Genomic DNA, 12,242 nt, shown 5'->3' with positions numbered 1-12,242 from the left:
GGTCCAGGTCACATCTACATATGCATCGGTGGATCACCCTGTCCCCCAGAGCCAGGGTATCTCTCCTGTGGTGGCTGCAGAGTGCTCACCTCCTAGAGGGCCGCAGGTTCGGCATTTAGGACTGTATCCTGGTGACCACGGACGCAAGCCTCCGAGGTTGGGGAGCAGTCACACAGGGAAGAAATTTCCAAGGTCTTTGGTCAAGTCTAGAGACTTGTCTCCACATCAACGTCCTGGAGTTGAGGGCCATATACAACGCCCTACGTCAAGCGGAGGCATTACTTCGCGACAAACCAGTTCTGATTCAGTCAGACAATGTCACCGCAGTGGCTCATGTAAACCACCAAGACGGCACAAGGAGCAGGGTGGCAATGGCGGAAGCCACCAGGATTCTTCGCTGGGCGGAGAATCATGTCAGCGCACTGTCAGCAGTGTTCATATCTGGAGTGGACAATTGGGAAGCAGACTTCCTCAGCAGACACGATCTGCATCCGGGAGAGTGGGGGCTTCATTAGGAAGTCTTCGAGCAGATCGCAAGTCGGTGGGGACTGCCCCAAATAGACATGATGGCATACCGTCTCAACAAAAAGCTAAAAAGGTAATTGCGCCAGGTCAAGAGATCCTCGGGCGGTAGCTGTGGACGCCCTGGTGAAACCGTGGGTGTACCGGTCGGTCTATGTATTTCCTCCTCTTCCTCTCATACCCAAGGTGTTGAGAATAATAAGACAAAGAGGAGTGAGAACAATCCTCATTGTTCCAGATTGGCCACGAAGGACCTGGTATCCGGAGCTGCAGGAGTTGCTCACAGAAGAGCCGTTGCCTCTTCCTCTAAGACAGGACCTGCTGCAACAGGGGCCCTGTCTGTTCCGGGACTTACCGCGGCTGCGTTTGACGGCATGGCAGTTGAACGCCGGATCCTAGCGAAAAAAGGTATTCCGGATGAGGTCATTCCTACACTAATAAAGGCTAGGAAGGACGTGACATCAAAACATTATCACCGAATATGGCGAAAATATGTTTCTTGGTGTGAGGCCAGGAATGCTCCTACGGAAGAATTCCAGCTGGGCCGTCTCCTTCACTTCCTACAAACTGGAGTGAATTTGGGCCTAAAATTAGGCTCCATTAAGGTTCAGATTACGGCCCTATCCATTTTCTTTCACAAGGAATTGGCCTCTCTTCCTGAAGTACAGACGTTTGTGAAGGGAGTACTGCATATTCAGCCTCCTTTTGTACCTCCGGTGGCGCCTTGGGACCTTAACGTGGTGTTAAGTTTCCTTAAGTCACATTGGTTTGAACCACTCAAAACGGTGGAGTTAAAATATCTCACTTGGAAGGTGGTCATGTTGTTAGCCTTAGCTTCTGCTAGGCGAGTTTCGGAATTAGCGGCTTTATCACATAAAAGCCCCTATCTGGTTTTTCATATGGATAGGGCGGAATTGCGGATTCGTCCTCAATTCCTACCTAAAGTGGTCTCATCCTTTCATATGAACCAGCCTATTGTCGTGCCTGTGGCTACACGTGACTTGGAGGATTCCGAGTCCCTTGCTGTGGTCAGGGCTTTGAAGATTTACGTGGCCAGAACGGCTAGGATCAGAAAAACAGAGGCACTGTTTGTCCTGTATGCAGCCAACAAGGTTGGCGGCCCTGCTTCAAAGCAGGCTATTACTCGCTGGATCTGTAACACGATTCAGCAGGCGCAGTCTACGTCAGGCTTGCCGTTACCAAAATCGGTTAAGGCCCATTCCACTAGGAAGGTGGGCTCTTCTTGGGCGGCTGCCCGAGGGGTCTCGGCACTACAGTTGTGCCGAGCTGCTACTTGGTCGGGGTCAAACGCTTTTGCAAAGTTCTATAAGTTTGATACCCTGGCTGAGGAGGACCTCCTGTTTGCTCAATCGGTGCTGCAGAGTCATCCGCACTCTCCCGCCCGTTTGGGAGCTTTGGTATAATCCCCATGGTCCTTACGGAGTCCCAGCATACTCAAGGACGTTAGAGAAAATAAGATTTTAAACCTACCGGTAAATCTTTTTCTCGTAGTCCGTAGAGGATGCTGGGTGCCCGTCCCAAGTGCGGACTACTTCTGCAAGGCTTGTATATAGTTATTTCGTACATAAGGGTTATGTTATAGTTTCATCGGTGGTGGACCGAGGCTATGTTGGTTTTTCATACTGTTAACTAGATAGTATATCACAAGTTATACAGTGTGATTGGTGTGGCTGGTATGAATCTTGCCCTTGGATTACCTAAAATCCTTTCCTTGTACTGTCCGACTCCTCTGGGCACAGTTTCTCTAACTGAGGTCTGGAGGAGGGGCATAGAGGGAGGAGCCAGTGCACACCCAGAGCCTAAAGTCTTTCTTAAAGTGCCCATGTCTCCTGTGGAGCCCATCTATCCCCATGGTCCTTACGGAGTCCCAGCATCCTCTACGGACTACGAGAAAAAGATTTACCGGTAGGTTTAAAATCTTATTTTTACCCCTCCCCTGTCCCCTCCCCTAACCCGCCTGGGGTGGCAGCAAGGGCTAAGATTCCGGGTGAAGAGGCGGATAGGGCTAAGACTCAGGAGTGGAGGCTAGGGCTAACCCAAAGTGGTGTTGTGATTTCACCGCCGCCATCCCAACTAACCGCATCCCACTTATTTTGGTAGGGATGTCAGCGGATAGTGTTGCCCCATTAATTTGTATGACCCGAGGCTAGTTTATGAAGCAGCAGCTTTTGTAAGCAGCTGATTTTTGGCAGGTTTCACCCAGAAATGTAAAACACTTCTTTTACACTGCCACTAATACCCGGAATATAGCCATGATAACCCAGGTTGCGGCTCAGTGGAAAAGGGGCTAATCGGGGTCCCATTTACAGCATGGGGAGAACGGGAGCACTGCTTCCTGCAGCGCTGACACTGATCTGGGGGTGGGGCCAGTGACATTAGTGGGAGGAGCCAGAGTCATTACTGCTGCTAGGACTCCCGGCACTACTGCACCCATGTGCAGTGTAACCTGCTCCGACCCGGGAATAATTTGGGTTGGTGCCCACAGCGGAAAGGGGAAGGTCCTGGGTGTGACCTGGTTTGTAACCGTGTTCCAAATCTCGGGGCAGACCTGGGACTTAGGTGGCAAAGAGGTATTAGTAAATACAGCCCATGGTCTTCACATACTGATCTTTAAGATTAGAGGTAGTAGTGCATAGACTACAATAAACTTGCTTTGCAATGGATTCATTGATTAGGAAAGAGTTACCATGTGATGGCCAGGAATGGGTTCTGCAGTGGGCTATTTTGATTAATGTTTGCAAAATAAAACTTTCAAATATCAGATTACCTTTTTCTAATGTTTTATTTATTTATTAATATTAAATGGTTGTGTAATGTAAACTGTACAGCATAACAAACCATATTTAGTCTTCATAATACAATACAAAATGTAAAAATAAAAAAGGCCTTAATGATACAATATAAGTAGTGGTTCAGCTTATTACAAAAACGTCTGCAGTAATTGCCCATAGATCTGTATTTAAAGTGAACGTATCACCTTCATGAAGTGGTGGATGTCAAGTTGTTGACTGAGCTAACATTCAGCTATACTCTATGTATTAAGTAGTGATTAGTGACGTCACTAAGGAGCTCCTGCATGAATGTTGGATAAGGCCACACAACATGGCTCCCAGACAAGGCAGGTGCACTTTTACAAATCCCGTTCACCTATAATTAGAATTTTGACTTTTTTCTGTGTTTTTACTCTGGCAACAAATTGCAATTGCTGCTGCACCTTTCCCACCTTTTGGATTTAAGACCACACAAGTGTTATCAATGGGATAAGCCCCCAACGTGTTAGAATTACGGGAATAGGCATTGCAACCAGTCAGGGTCCAGCCATCGTCACATGACACGGTCACCTGCAACATTAAGAATTGAAAACGTTATTGACACAGCATAAACAAAAGTAGAGAGTTGTTTGTGACTAAATATATTAGTCTTTCAAACTGAGGTGGGCCTGCCGTGATTTGTTGTAAGTAATTCAAAATATGCCACGGGAAAAAAAGTGTCTACTGAGTTTTGTTAATAATCTTTGGGGCGATGCATCAATCGTTTTATAGAATGTACATGATAAATGATCTAAGCTGATTGGTTCATGGGTAGCTTCTTCACTAGTCTACATCTCCTCCAGAGTGTCAGTTGTAGGCTCTGACCAGGCACTGTAAAAAATACCAGCTAATCAAAATTGTCATAGCTATATTATGTGCAGATATCCACATATGGTGTTTAAAGTGACTGATACCCCTTTCAGACCGCCAGCTATGAACACGGATTATTGGCACATGAAGGCGCATAACCCGTGTTCATGTGCGGTCTGAAAGGTGCCAGGGTCGAGCGACCCGGTATTCCTGCTCTGGTAGCGAGCAGTGTTGAACATGTGTTCAACCCGGCTTGATGTGCGGTGTGAACAGGAGCTGGGTCAATGCGACCCGTTTTCCGTTCACTGTGTGTGGACAGGCAGCACTTGGAGATCATGTGATCTCCAAGCGCCGCACCCACTGCGTCACCAACCCGGCAATGTGCCAGGTTGCATACAGAGGTGGCGGTGCACCTGAGGCGGGTCACACCTTGGGAGCTCCAGTGTCAGTCTCCTGGGTACGACCTGCCTCAGGCGGTATGAAAGGGGTATGATTTGCTTGGGTAGAATAAGTCTGGTCACTTATACCCCTTTCAGACATAAGCCTAAAACCCAGGTTTTTACACGTGAACGTCTGGTCCAGTTTATGTCTAAAAGGGTCTACCCGGGTTGACGGTCCCGGGTACACGACCCTGCACGCTATCCGGGTTTTCCCAAGTCGATGACCCAGCTTATGTCTGAAAGTGTGACCCGGGTCATGCCTAAAAGAAATTGATTGGCCGTTGACAGTAGCTCTTGTAGATGACATCTCCAAGCTCCCACTGAATGGTGGAAGACACAGGTCACTGGAAGACCCGGGTCCGGTATGAAGGGTGTTTATCAGGATCATCACCTATGTGTGAAAGAAGTAGCCCTAGCTTCAACCTTTGCCCTGTGTCCTGGGTCTGAACGGGTTGAACCTGGGATTTTATGTCTGAAAGAGACTTAAGATACAGGTCATTCACACAGGCCAGTATGGATGTTAACATAGTAACTAGCAAAAAATAAAAATAAATGTTTTGATCACCTAAATTCAATGGAAACCGTCATTTTGCAGGTGATGCAATATTCAGGAGAAAGCGGCCTTCAATGCCTCAAGGAATTAGTGGCATCTCTGAGGGTCACTAAAGTTCAGGCCACAAAAATGTCTGCTGGCAATGTGTAGGACAGGGGTGCTCAACATGCGGCCCTTCAGCTGCTGTGGAACTACACATCCCAGCATGCCCATGCCATAGTTTTAGCATCCCCTAATAGCAAAGCAGCGGCAGGGCATGCTGAGAAGTTTAGTTCCACGGCAGCTGAAGGACTGCATGTTCAGCATCCCTGGTGTAGGGCATGTAAATAGAAGCCACAGAAGCATATATTACGGGGGCATTTTTCAAGTGTGTTTAATATTTGAAAAGCTCCCTCATACCATATTATATTGTATAGAGGTTAAGTGGACAGGTCATATTGGTCTAGCCAGTATGAAATGATGAAACATGTAAGGTTGTGTGAACTGTGGAGAGACTGATAATCTGGTAGAATAGCATAGTGGTGACATTCTAGTTAGGGAAAGACCAATAAGTAGGGAATTGCAATAGTCAAGTACAGATTAGGGGGTATATTTTGGCAACCTGCCTATTAGTAAATATAACCCTTGGTGCGGAAAACAAAGAGCAATTGTGAAATGGTAGTAAGTAGTTTCTATTGACTGGGGTAACTATTGCGAGAGGACAGACATTAGGCAATTGGACCAATACTGATGGTGAAAGATCCCGAGAGGATATATACATTAGGCTGTCATCTACATAGAGGTGATAAACATGAGCTTATTAGCTTACCAGAGAAGTAGTATAGAGAAAAATCACTGACCACCTTAGCAAGTGCAGTCACTGTGATTTAAAGGGAATTCAGGCATTCCAAAAACAGCTTGAGCTTGGAGAAGAGGACATTATATATAAAAAAATAAATATATATATATATATATATATTTCTAGAAGTAGGATGTGAAATATTAGGCAGTGATGGTAGTGGATGGGGTTTTGTGGGAGGGTATATAAGAGATTTAAATAAAATGAAGAAATATATGTAGATAGAACCCGGCGCAGAGGTGAGAGATTAGAAATATATGGGGGAATTCAATTGGGCACAAGGTAAAAAAGCTTGCGGACCTCGAACCCATTTTTTCATTAATGCGGATATGTGCGCTCCCATACCCATCTAGTTTTTCAAAAAGTGGTTGCAGGGTTTTCAGCTCTGAACGTGAAAATGAAAATACATTTTTCAAATATGACGCTCACCTATCTGGAGGTTTCACCTCCATATTCCCACTGAGGAGGGGTTTGCTGGGAGGTTCAGGGGCTGCTGGGAGGTGGTGGGGGGGGGGGGGGGATACACTCATGTACACTCACACACACTTTACAATCACCGCTGCTACATAAGACTTGGATCCCGACGTGGAGGAGAAGAGCCTGTTTCAGGAGGTGAGTAATTACAAACTATGCTAATTGGCAACTCCTAATTGCTTAATTAGTCCTCAGGGAGGGTGCCGCCGGGGTACTGCAGTAAGTCCCGGTGATTTTTCCCAAAAAATAACAGTTTTAGGAAAAATCGTACTTGCTCTAGAGGTGCATGAAAAAATAAATTCTGACTTGTAATTGAATAGCAAAACCTTGCGGCTGTGGGAAAAAACAAAATAATTTTTTGCATTTCCAGCCCTCAATTGAATTCCTCCCTATATGTAGATAGACTCCGGTGGAGATGAGAGATGGGAGGTATGTAGACAGAATCCTGGGCGCAGATGAGAGATGGGAGGTATATACGTAGATAGAATACTGGGCGGCGATGAGAGAGTGGAGGTATATATGTAAATAGAATCCAGGGCGGAGATGGGTGGTATATATGCAGATAGAATCCTGGGCGGAGGTGAGAGATGGGAGGTATATATGTAGATAGACTACTGGGGGGAGATGAGAGATGGAAGGTATATACGTAAATACAATCCTGGGTGGAGATGGGAGGTATATATGTAGATAGAATACTGGATAGAGATGATAATTTGGAGGTATGTAGATGGAATACTGAGTGCAGATGAGAGATGGGAGCAGTGGCGGATCCAGCAGGGGGCGATGAGGGCAATATCATTTCCAGCCCTCAGTTGAATTCCTCTCTATATGTAGATAAAATCTTGGGTGGAGATGACAGGAGGTATGTAGACAGAATCCTGGGTGCAGATTGGAGGTATATGTATATAAAATGTTGGGTGCTGATGAGAGATGGGAGGTATATATGTAGATAGAATCCTGGGCGGAGATGGGAGGTATATATGTAGATAGAATACTTGGCGTAGATGAGAATTTGGAGGTATGTAAATAGATTACTTGGCGCAGATGAGAGATGGGAGGTATATATGTAGATAAAATCCTGGGCGGAGATGAGAGATGGGAGGTATATATGTAGATAGATTACAGGGCGGAGATGAGAATTTGGAGGTATAAAAATAGATTACAGGGCGCAGATGACAGATGGGAGGTATATATGTAGATAGAATCCTGGGCGGAGATGGAAGGTATATATGTAGATAGAATACTGGGCGGAGATGAGAGATGGGAGGTATATATGTACTACACGAGAAGGAATGGATGCAGATTCACTATGCAATCATTACTGTATTTTACAATATATAATAAGGGGTGGTATTCATGTGACCGCCGGTCAGCTGACCGACAGTCACATGACCGCCTCCACCAGCCCGACGGGTCACTGTCCCGATGATCGGCATGCCGACCAATAGGGACTATTTCCACTCGTGGGTGTCCACGACATGTTATGATTCCAGCACTCTGGTCTGAGGAGATCTTATTGCAAGGACCGGAGCACTGGAACGTAATGCTGGGAAAGGGGAATGGAAAGGGAATAGCCCCTGGCGCCCTATCTCCATTGTCTCGCCCATGCTGTCAGTACACTCTTGCGAGACTATGGTTGCTTGAGCCCATGGCAGCCGCGTTTGAAGGGCGGATTACGTCTGCCCAACTTCGATGCCCCCTCAGGTCTTAATGAGAGACAAAGAGTGTACCGAGACAGGGTGATAACAAGGGGCCCTCTTACTGAAACAACCAAAGCCAGGGGCTACTAACTAGCCTAAAACTAAATGTATGTGCAGCTTGCCGCCAAAGGAAAAGAACAACAAAGGAAATGCTGACCACACGCCCATACAATACTTTTGTGTACCGGCGGTGACAGCATAAGCAGAACCCTCTGCAAAACACCAGTGACAGAAATAATAATGGAATACAGCGGCCTAGGCCGACGGACGCGGCAGAGCCGCTACTCACGGAACCGGTACGAATACTGGCAAACGGACAGGAACTCTCAATGCTGCTGACACAGACTCTTAGAACTGGAGGACAGGCAGAATCCCAAACAAAAGACCGGTGGACACCAAGAAGCCAGAAACTTGACCAGGCACAGGCAAAGGCACTGGACCTCAGGACAGGAACGCCTCACGGCAGGACACGGGATCAGACATAGGAATCGACACAGGGACTGACTCAGGAATCGACACAGGAAGCTCAGGAACTAGCAGGAACCAAGCTCAGAACTCAAGCAGACCAGATACCCAGAAATATCACCAGCGTCTGTGAATTGCAATCAGCCAGCATATAACAGAGAGGCCTAATTAATAATCTCATGCAGCTGCCCTGTTGCATGACTCCAAACTGACAAGATGCAATTAGCAGCCAGGTGAGGCTGAACACATGGGAACAAGCTGCAATTACACAGACTCACCAGCGGCAGCAGACAAGAGTATTCTAAAACAGAGCAACAGGAAATCCTGGCATGCAAGACAACTTTATAAACATAAAATAGGAATGAACCACTACTTGTGGTTCATAACAGTATCCCCTCCTTAAGGGTGAGCTCCGAGCACCCCATGACACCCACGGGGAACATGAACAGAAGTATAACATAAAATACATAACCAAAATGCAAAAATGGAAATGAGCCACAGCCGTGGCTCATAACACGACACCCATAGAGCGGGAATTGAACCCGTGGCGACCGCAGGTCGCCACCGAGCCCGCAGCGTGGCGAGCGCAGCGAGCCCGCAAGGGGCTTGCTGCACTCGCCCCTCCCCGCCGGGATCCCGGCGCCGGTCAGCCGTACTACACCCATAATAAGAGGTTGTTAGCATATAATTGCCCAATAATATGGGCTTGCCCACCGCGTCGAGGTCACCTCTATGGAGCAAGTCCCTAACACTTTGGTGTTCACATCGGGGTGCAGGGCACCCCCCAAACCAGCCAAGAACCCCCCCAGGGTATCACGCTAGTAGAAAATAGTGAGGTGTAATAAAGTACAGAATAAGCAGAGGTAGTTGCTGAGTGTATATTGTGTTATAAAAATAGATATAAAGTATGTGAAAAAAATCTACATAGATAAAAAAACACAGAGATAGTGATAAAAATAGTGAATATAAGTGTTAGGGTGTGATGCCCCGGAGTGGCCCAGAAAGAACAGTTCAGGGGACCTCATGCCCCAATGTTTACCCCAAAATTGCACAGTGCAACTGCACCCATTCCTTCTCGTGTAGTACCATAATCTCAACAGATAGCTCCTCTCATTACAACCACTAGGGTGTGTAGTCTAGACCTATTCCCTGAGGTATATATGTAGAAAGAACCCTGGGCAGAGATCAGAGAGTGGAGATATACATGTAAATAGAATCCAGGCAGAGATGAGTGGTATATATGCAGATAGAATCCTGGGCAGATATGGGAGGTATATGTGTAGATAAAATACTGGGCGGAGATAAGAGATGGGAGGTATATATATGCAAATAGAATCTTGGGCGCAGATGGGAGGTGGGGGGTATATATGTAGATAGAATACTGGGCGGAGATGAGAGATGGGAGGGATATATGTAGATAAAATATTGGGTTGAAATGTGAGATGGGAGGTATATATGTTGATAGAAAACCTGGGCAGATATGAGAGATGGGAGGTATACATGTAGATAGAATACTGTGTGGAAATGTTGATAGAAAACATGGGCAGATTTGAGAGATGGGAGGTATATATGTGGATAGATTACTGGGCGCAGGTGAGCAATTGGAGGTATATATGTAGATAGAATGCTGGGCGCAGATGAAAGATGGGAGGTATATATGTAGATAGAATCCTGGGCGCAGATGAGAGATGGGAGGTATATATGTAGATAGAATACTGTGCCGGGATGAGAGATGGGAGGTATATATGTAGATAGAATACTGGGCGCAGATGAAAGATGGGAGGTATATATGTAGATAGAATCCGGGGCGCAGATGAGAGATGGGAGGTATATATGTAGATAGAATACTGTGCCGGGATGGCAATTGGAGGTATATATGTGGATAGAATGCTGGGCGCAGATGAAAGATGGGAGGTGTATATGTAGATAGAATGCTGGGCAGAGATAAGAGATGGTAGGTATATATGTAGATAGAATACTGGGCATAGATGAAAGATGGGAGGTATATATGTAGATAGAATCCTGGGCGCAGATGAGAGATGGGAGGTATATATGTAGATAGAATACTGTGCCGGGATGAGAGATGGGTGGTATATATGTACATAGAATACTGGGCGCAGGTGAGAGATGGGCGGTATATATGTACATAGATTCCTGGGCATAGACGGGAGATATGTAGATAGAATCCTGGGCGCAGATGAGAGATGGGAGGTATATATGTAGATAGAATACTGGGCCGAGATGAGAGGTGGGAGGTATATATGTGGATAGAATGCTGGGCGCAGGTGAGAGATGGGAGGTATATATGTACATAGATTCCTGGGCATGGACGGGAGGTATATAGATAGAATCCTGGGCAGAAATGACAGATGGTAGGTATATATGTAGATAGAATGCTGGGTGGAGATGAGAGATAGGAGGTATATATGTAGATAGAATGCTGGGCGCAGATGAGAGATGGGAGGTATATATGTAGATAGAATACTTGGCGGAGATGAGAGATGGGAGGTATATTTGTAAATAGATTACTGGGCGGAGATGGGAGGTATATATGTAGATAGAATGCTGGGCACAGGTGAGAGATGGGAGGTATATATGTACATAGATTCCTGGGCATGGACGGGAGGTATATAGATAGAATCCTGGGCAGAGATGAGAGATGGTAGGTATATATGTAGATAGAATGCTGGGCGCAGATGAGAGATGGGAGGTATATATGTAGATAGAATGCTGGGCACAGATGAGAGATGGTAGGTATATATGTAGATAGAATGCTGGGCGCAGATGAGAGATGGGAGGTATATATGTAGATAGAATGCTGGGTAGAGATGGGAGGTATATATGTATATAGAATCCTGGGCGCAGATGAGAGATGGGAGGTATATATGTAGATAGAATGCTGGGCGCAGATGAGAGATGGGAGGTATATATGTAGATAGAATGCTGGGTACAGATGAGAGATGGGAGGTATATATGTAGATAGAATGCTGGGCACAGATGAGAGATGGGAGGTATATATTAGTGATGTGCACCGGACATTTTTCGGGTTTTGGATTCGGTTCCGTGGCCGTGTTTTGGATTTGGACGCGTTTTGGCAAAACCTCACCGAAAATTTTTTGTCGGATTCGGGTGTGTTTTGGATTCGGGTGTTTTTTTCAAAAAACCCTAAAAAACAGCTTAAATAATAGAATTTGGGGGTCATTTTGATCCCATAGTATTATTAACCTCAATAACCATAATTTCCACTCATTTCCAGTCTATTCTGAACACCTCACCCCTCACAATATTATTTTTAGTCCTAAAATTTGCACCGAGGTCACTGGATGGCTAAGCTAAGCGACACAAGTGGCCGACACAAACACCTGGCCCATGTAGGAGTGGCACTGCAGTGTCAGGCAGGATGACACTTCAAAAAAATTGTCCCCAAACAGCACATGATGCAAAGAAAAAAAGAGGCGCACCAAGGTCGCTGTGTGACTAAGATAAGCGACACAAGTGGCCGACACAAACACCTGGCCCATCTAGGAGTGGCACTGCAGTGTCAGACAGGATGACACTTCAAAAAAATAGTCCCCAAACAGCACATGATGCAAAGAAAAAAAGAGGCGC

General features: G+C 46.1%; 1 protein-coding gene across 2 annotated transcripts in view; it reads right to left on the bottom strand.

Moving 5' to 3' along the window:
* Positions 1 to 3,306: 3,306 nt before the first annotated feature.
* The window catches only part of PCSK9 (proprotein convertase subtilisin/kexin type 9), an 82,851-nt gene continuing 73,915 nt past the window's right edge, over positions 3,307 to 12,242 (bottom strand). For both annotated transcript variants that reach the window (XM_063939664.1, XM_063939665.1), the window contains one exon: positions 3,307 to 3,884. In XM_063939664.1, the coding sequence (XP_063795734.1) occupies positions 3,687 to 3,884 (198 nt within the window). In that variant the 3' untranslated portion in view covers positions 3,307 to 3,686. The remainder of the gene's footprint in view (positions 3,885 to 12,242) is intronic.

This window comes from Pseudophryne corroboree, chromosome 9 (assembly GCF_028390025.1).
Source record: "Pseudophryne corroboree isolate aPseCor3 chromosome 9, aPseCor3.hap2, whole genome shotgun sequence".
Classification (NCBI taxonomy): Eukaryota; Metazoa; Chordata; class Amphibia; order Anura; family Myobatrachidae; genus Pseudophryne; species Pseudophryne corroboree.
This window is presented reverse-complemented; position numbering and strand designations above follow the sequence as displayed.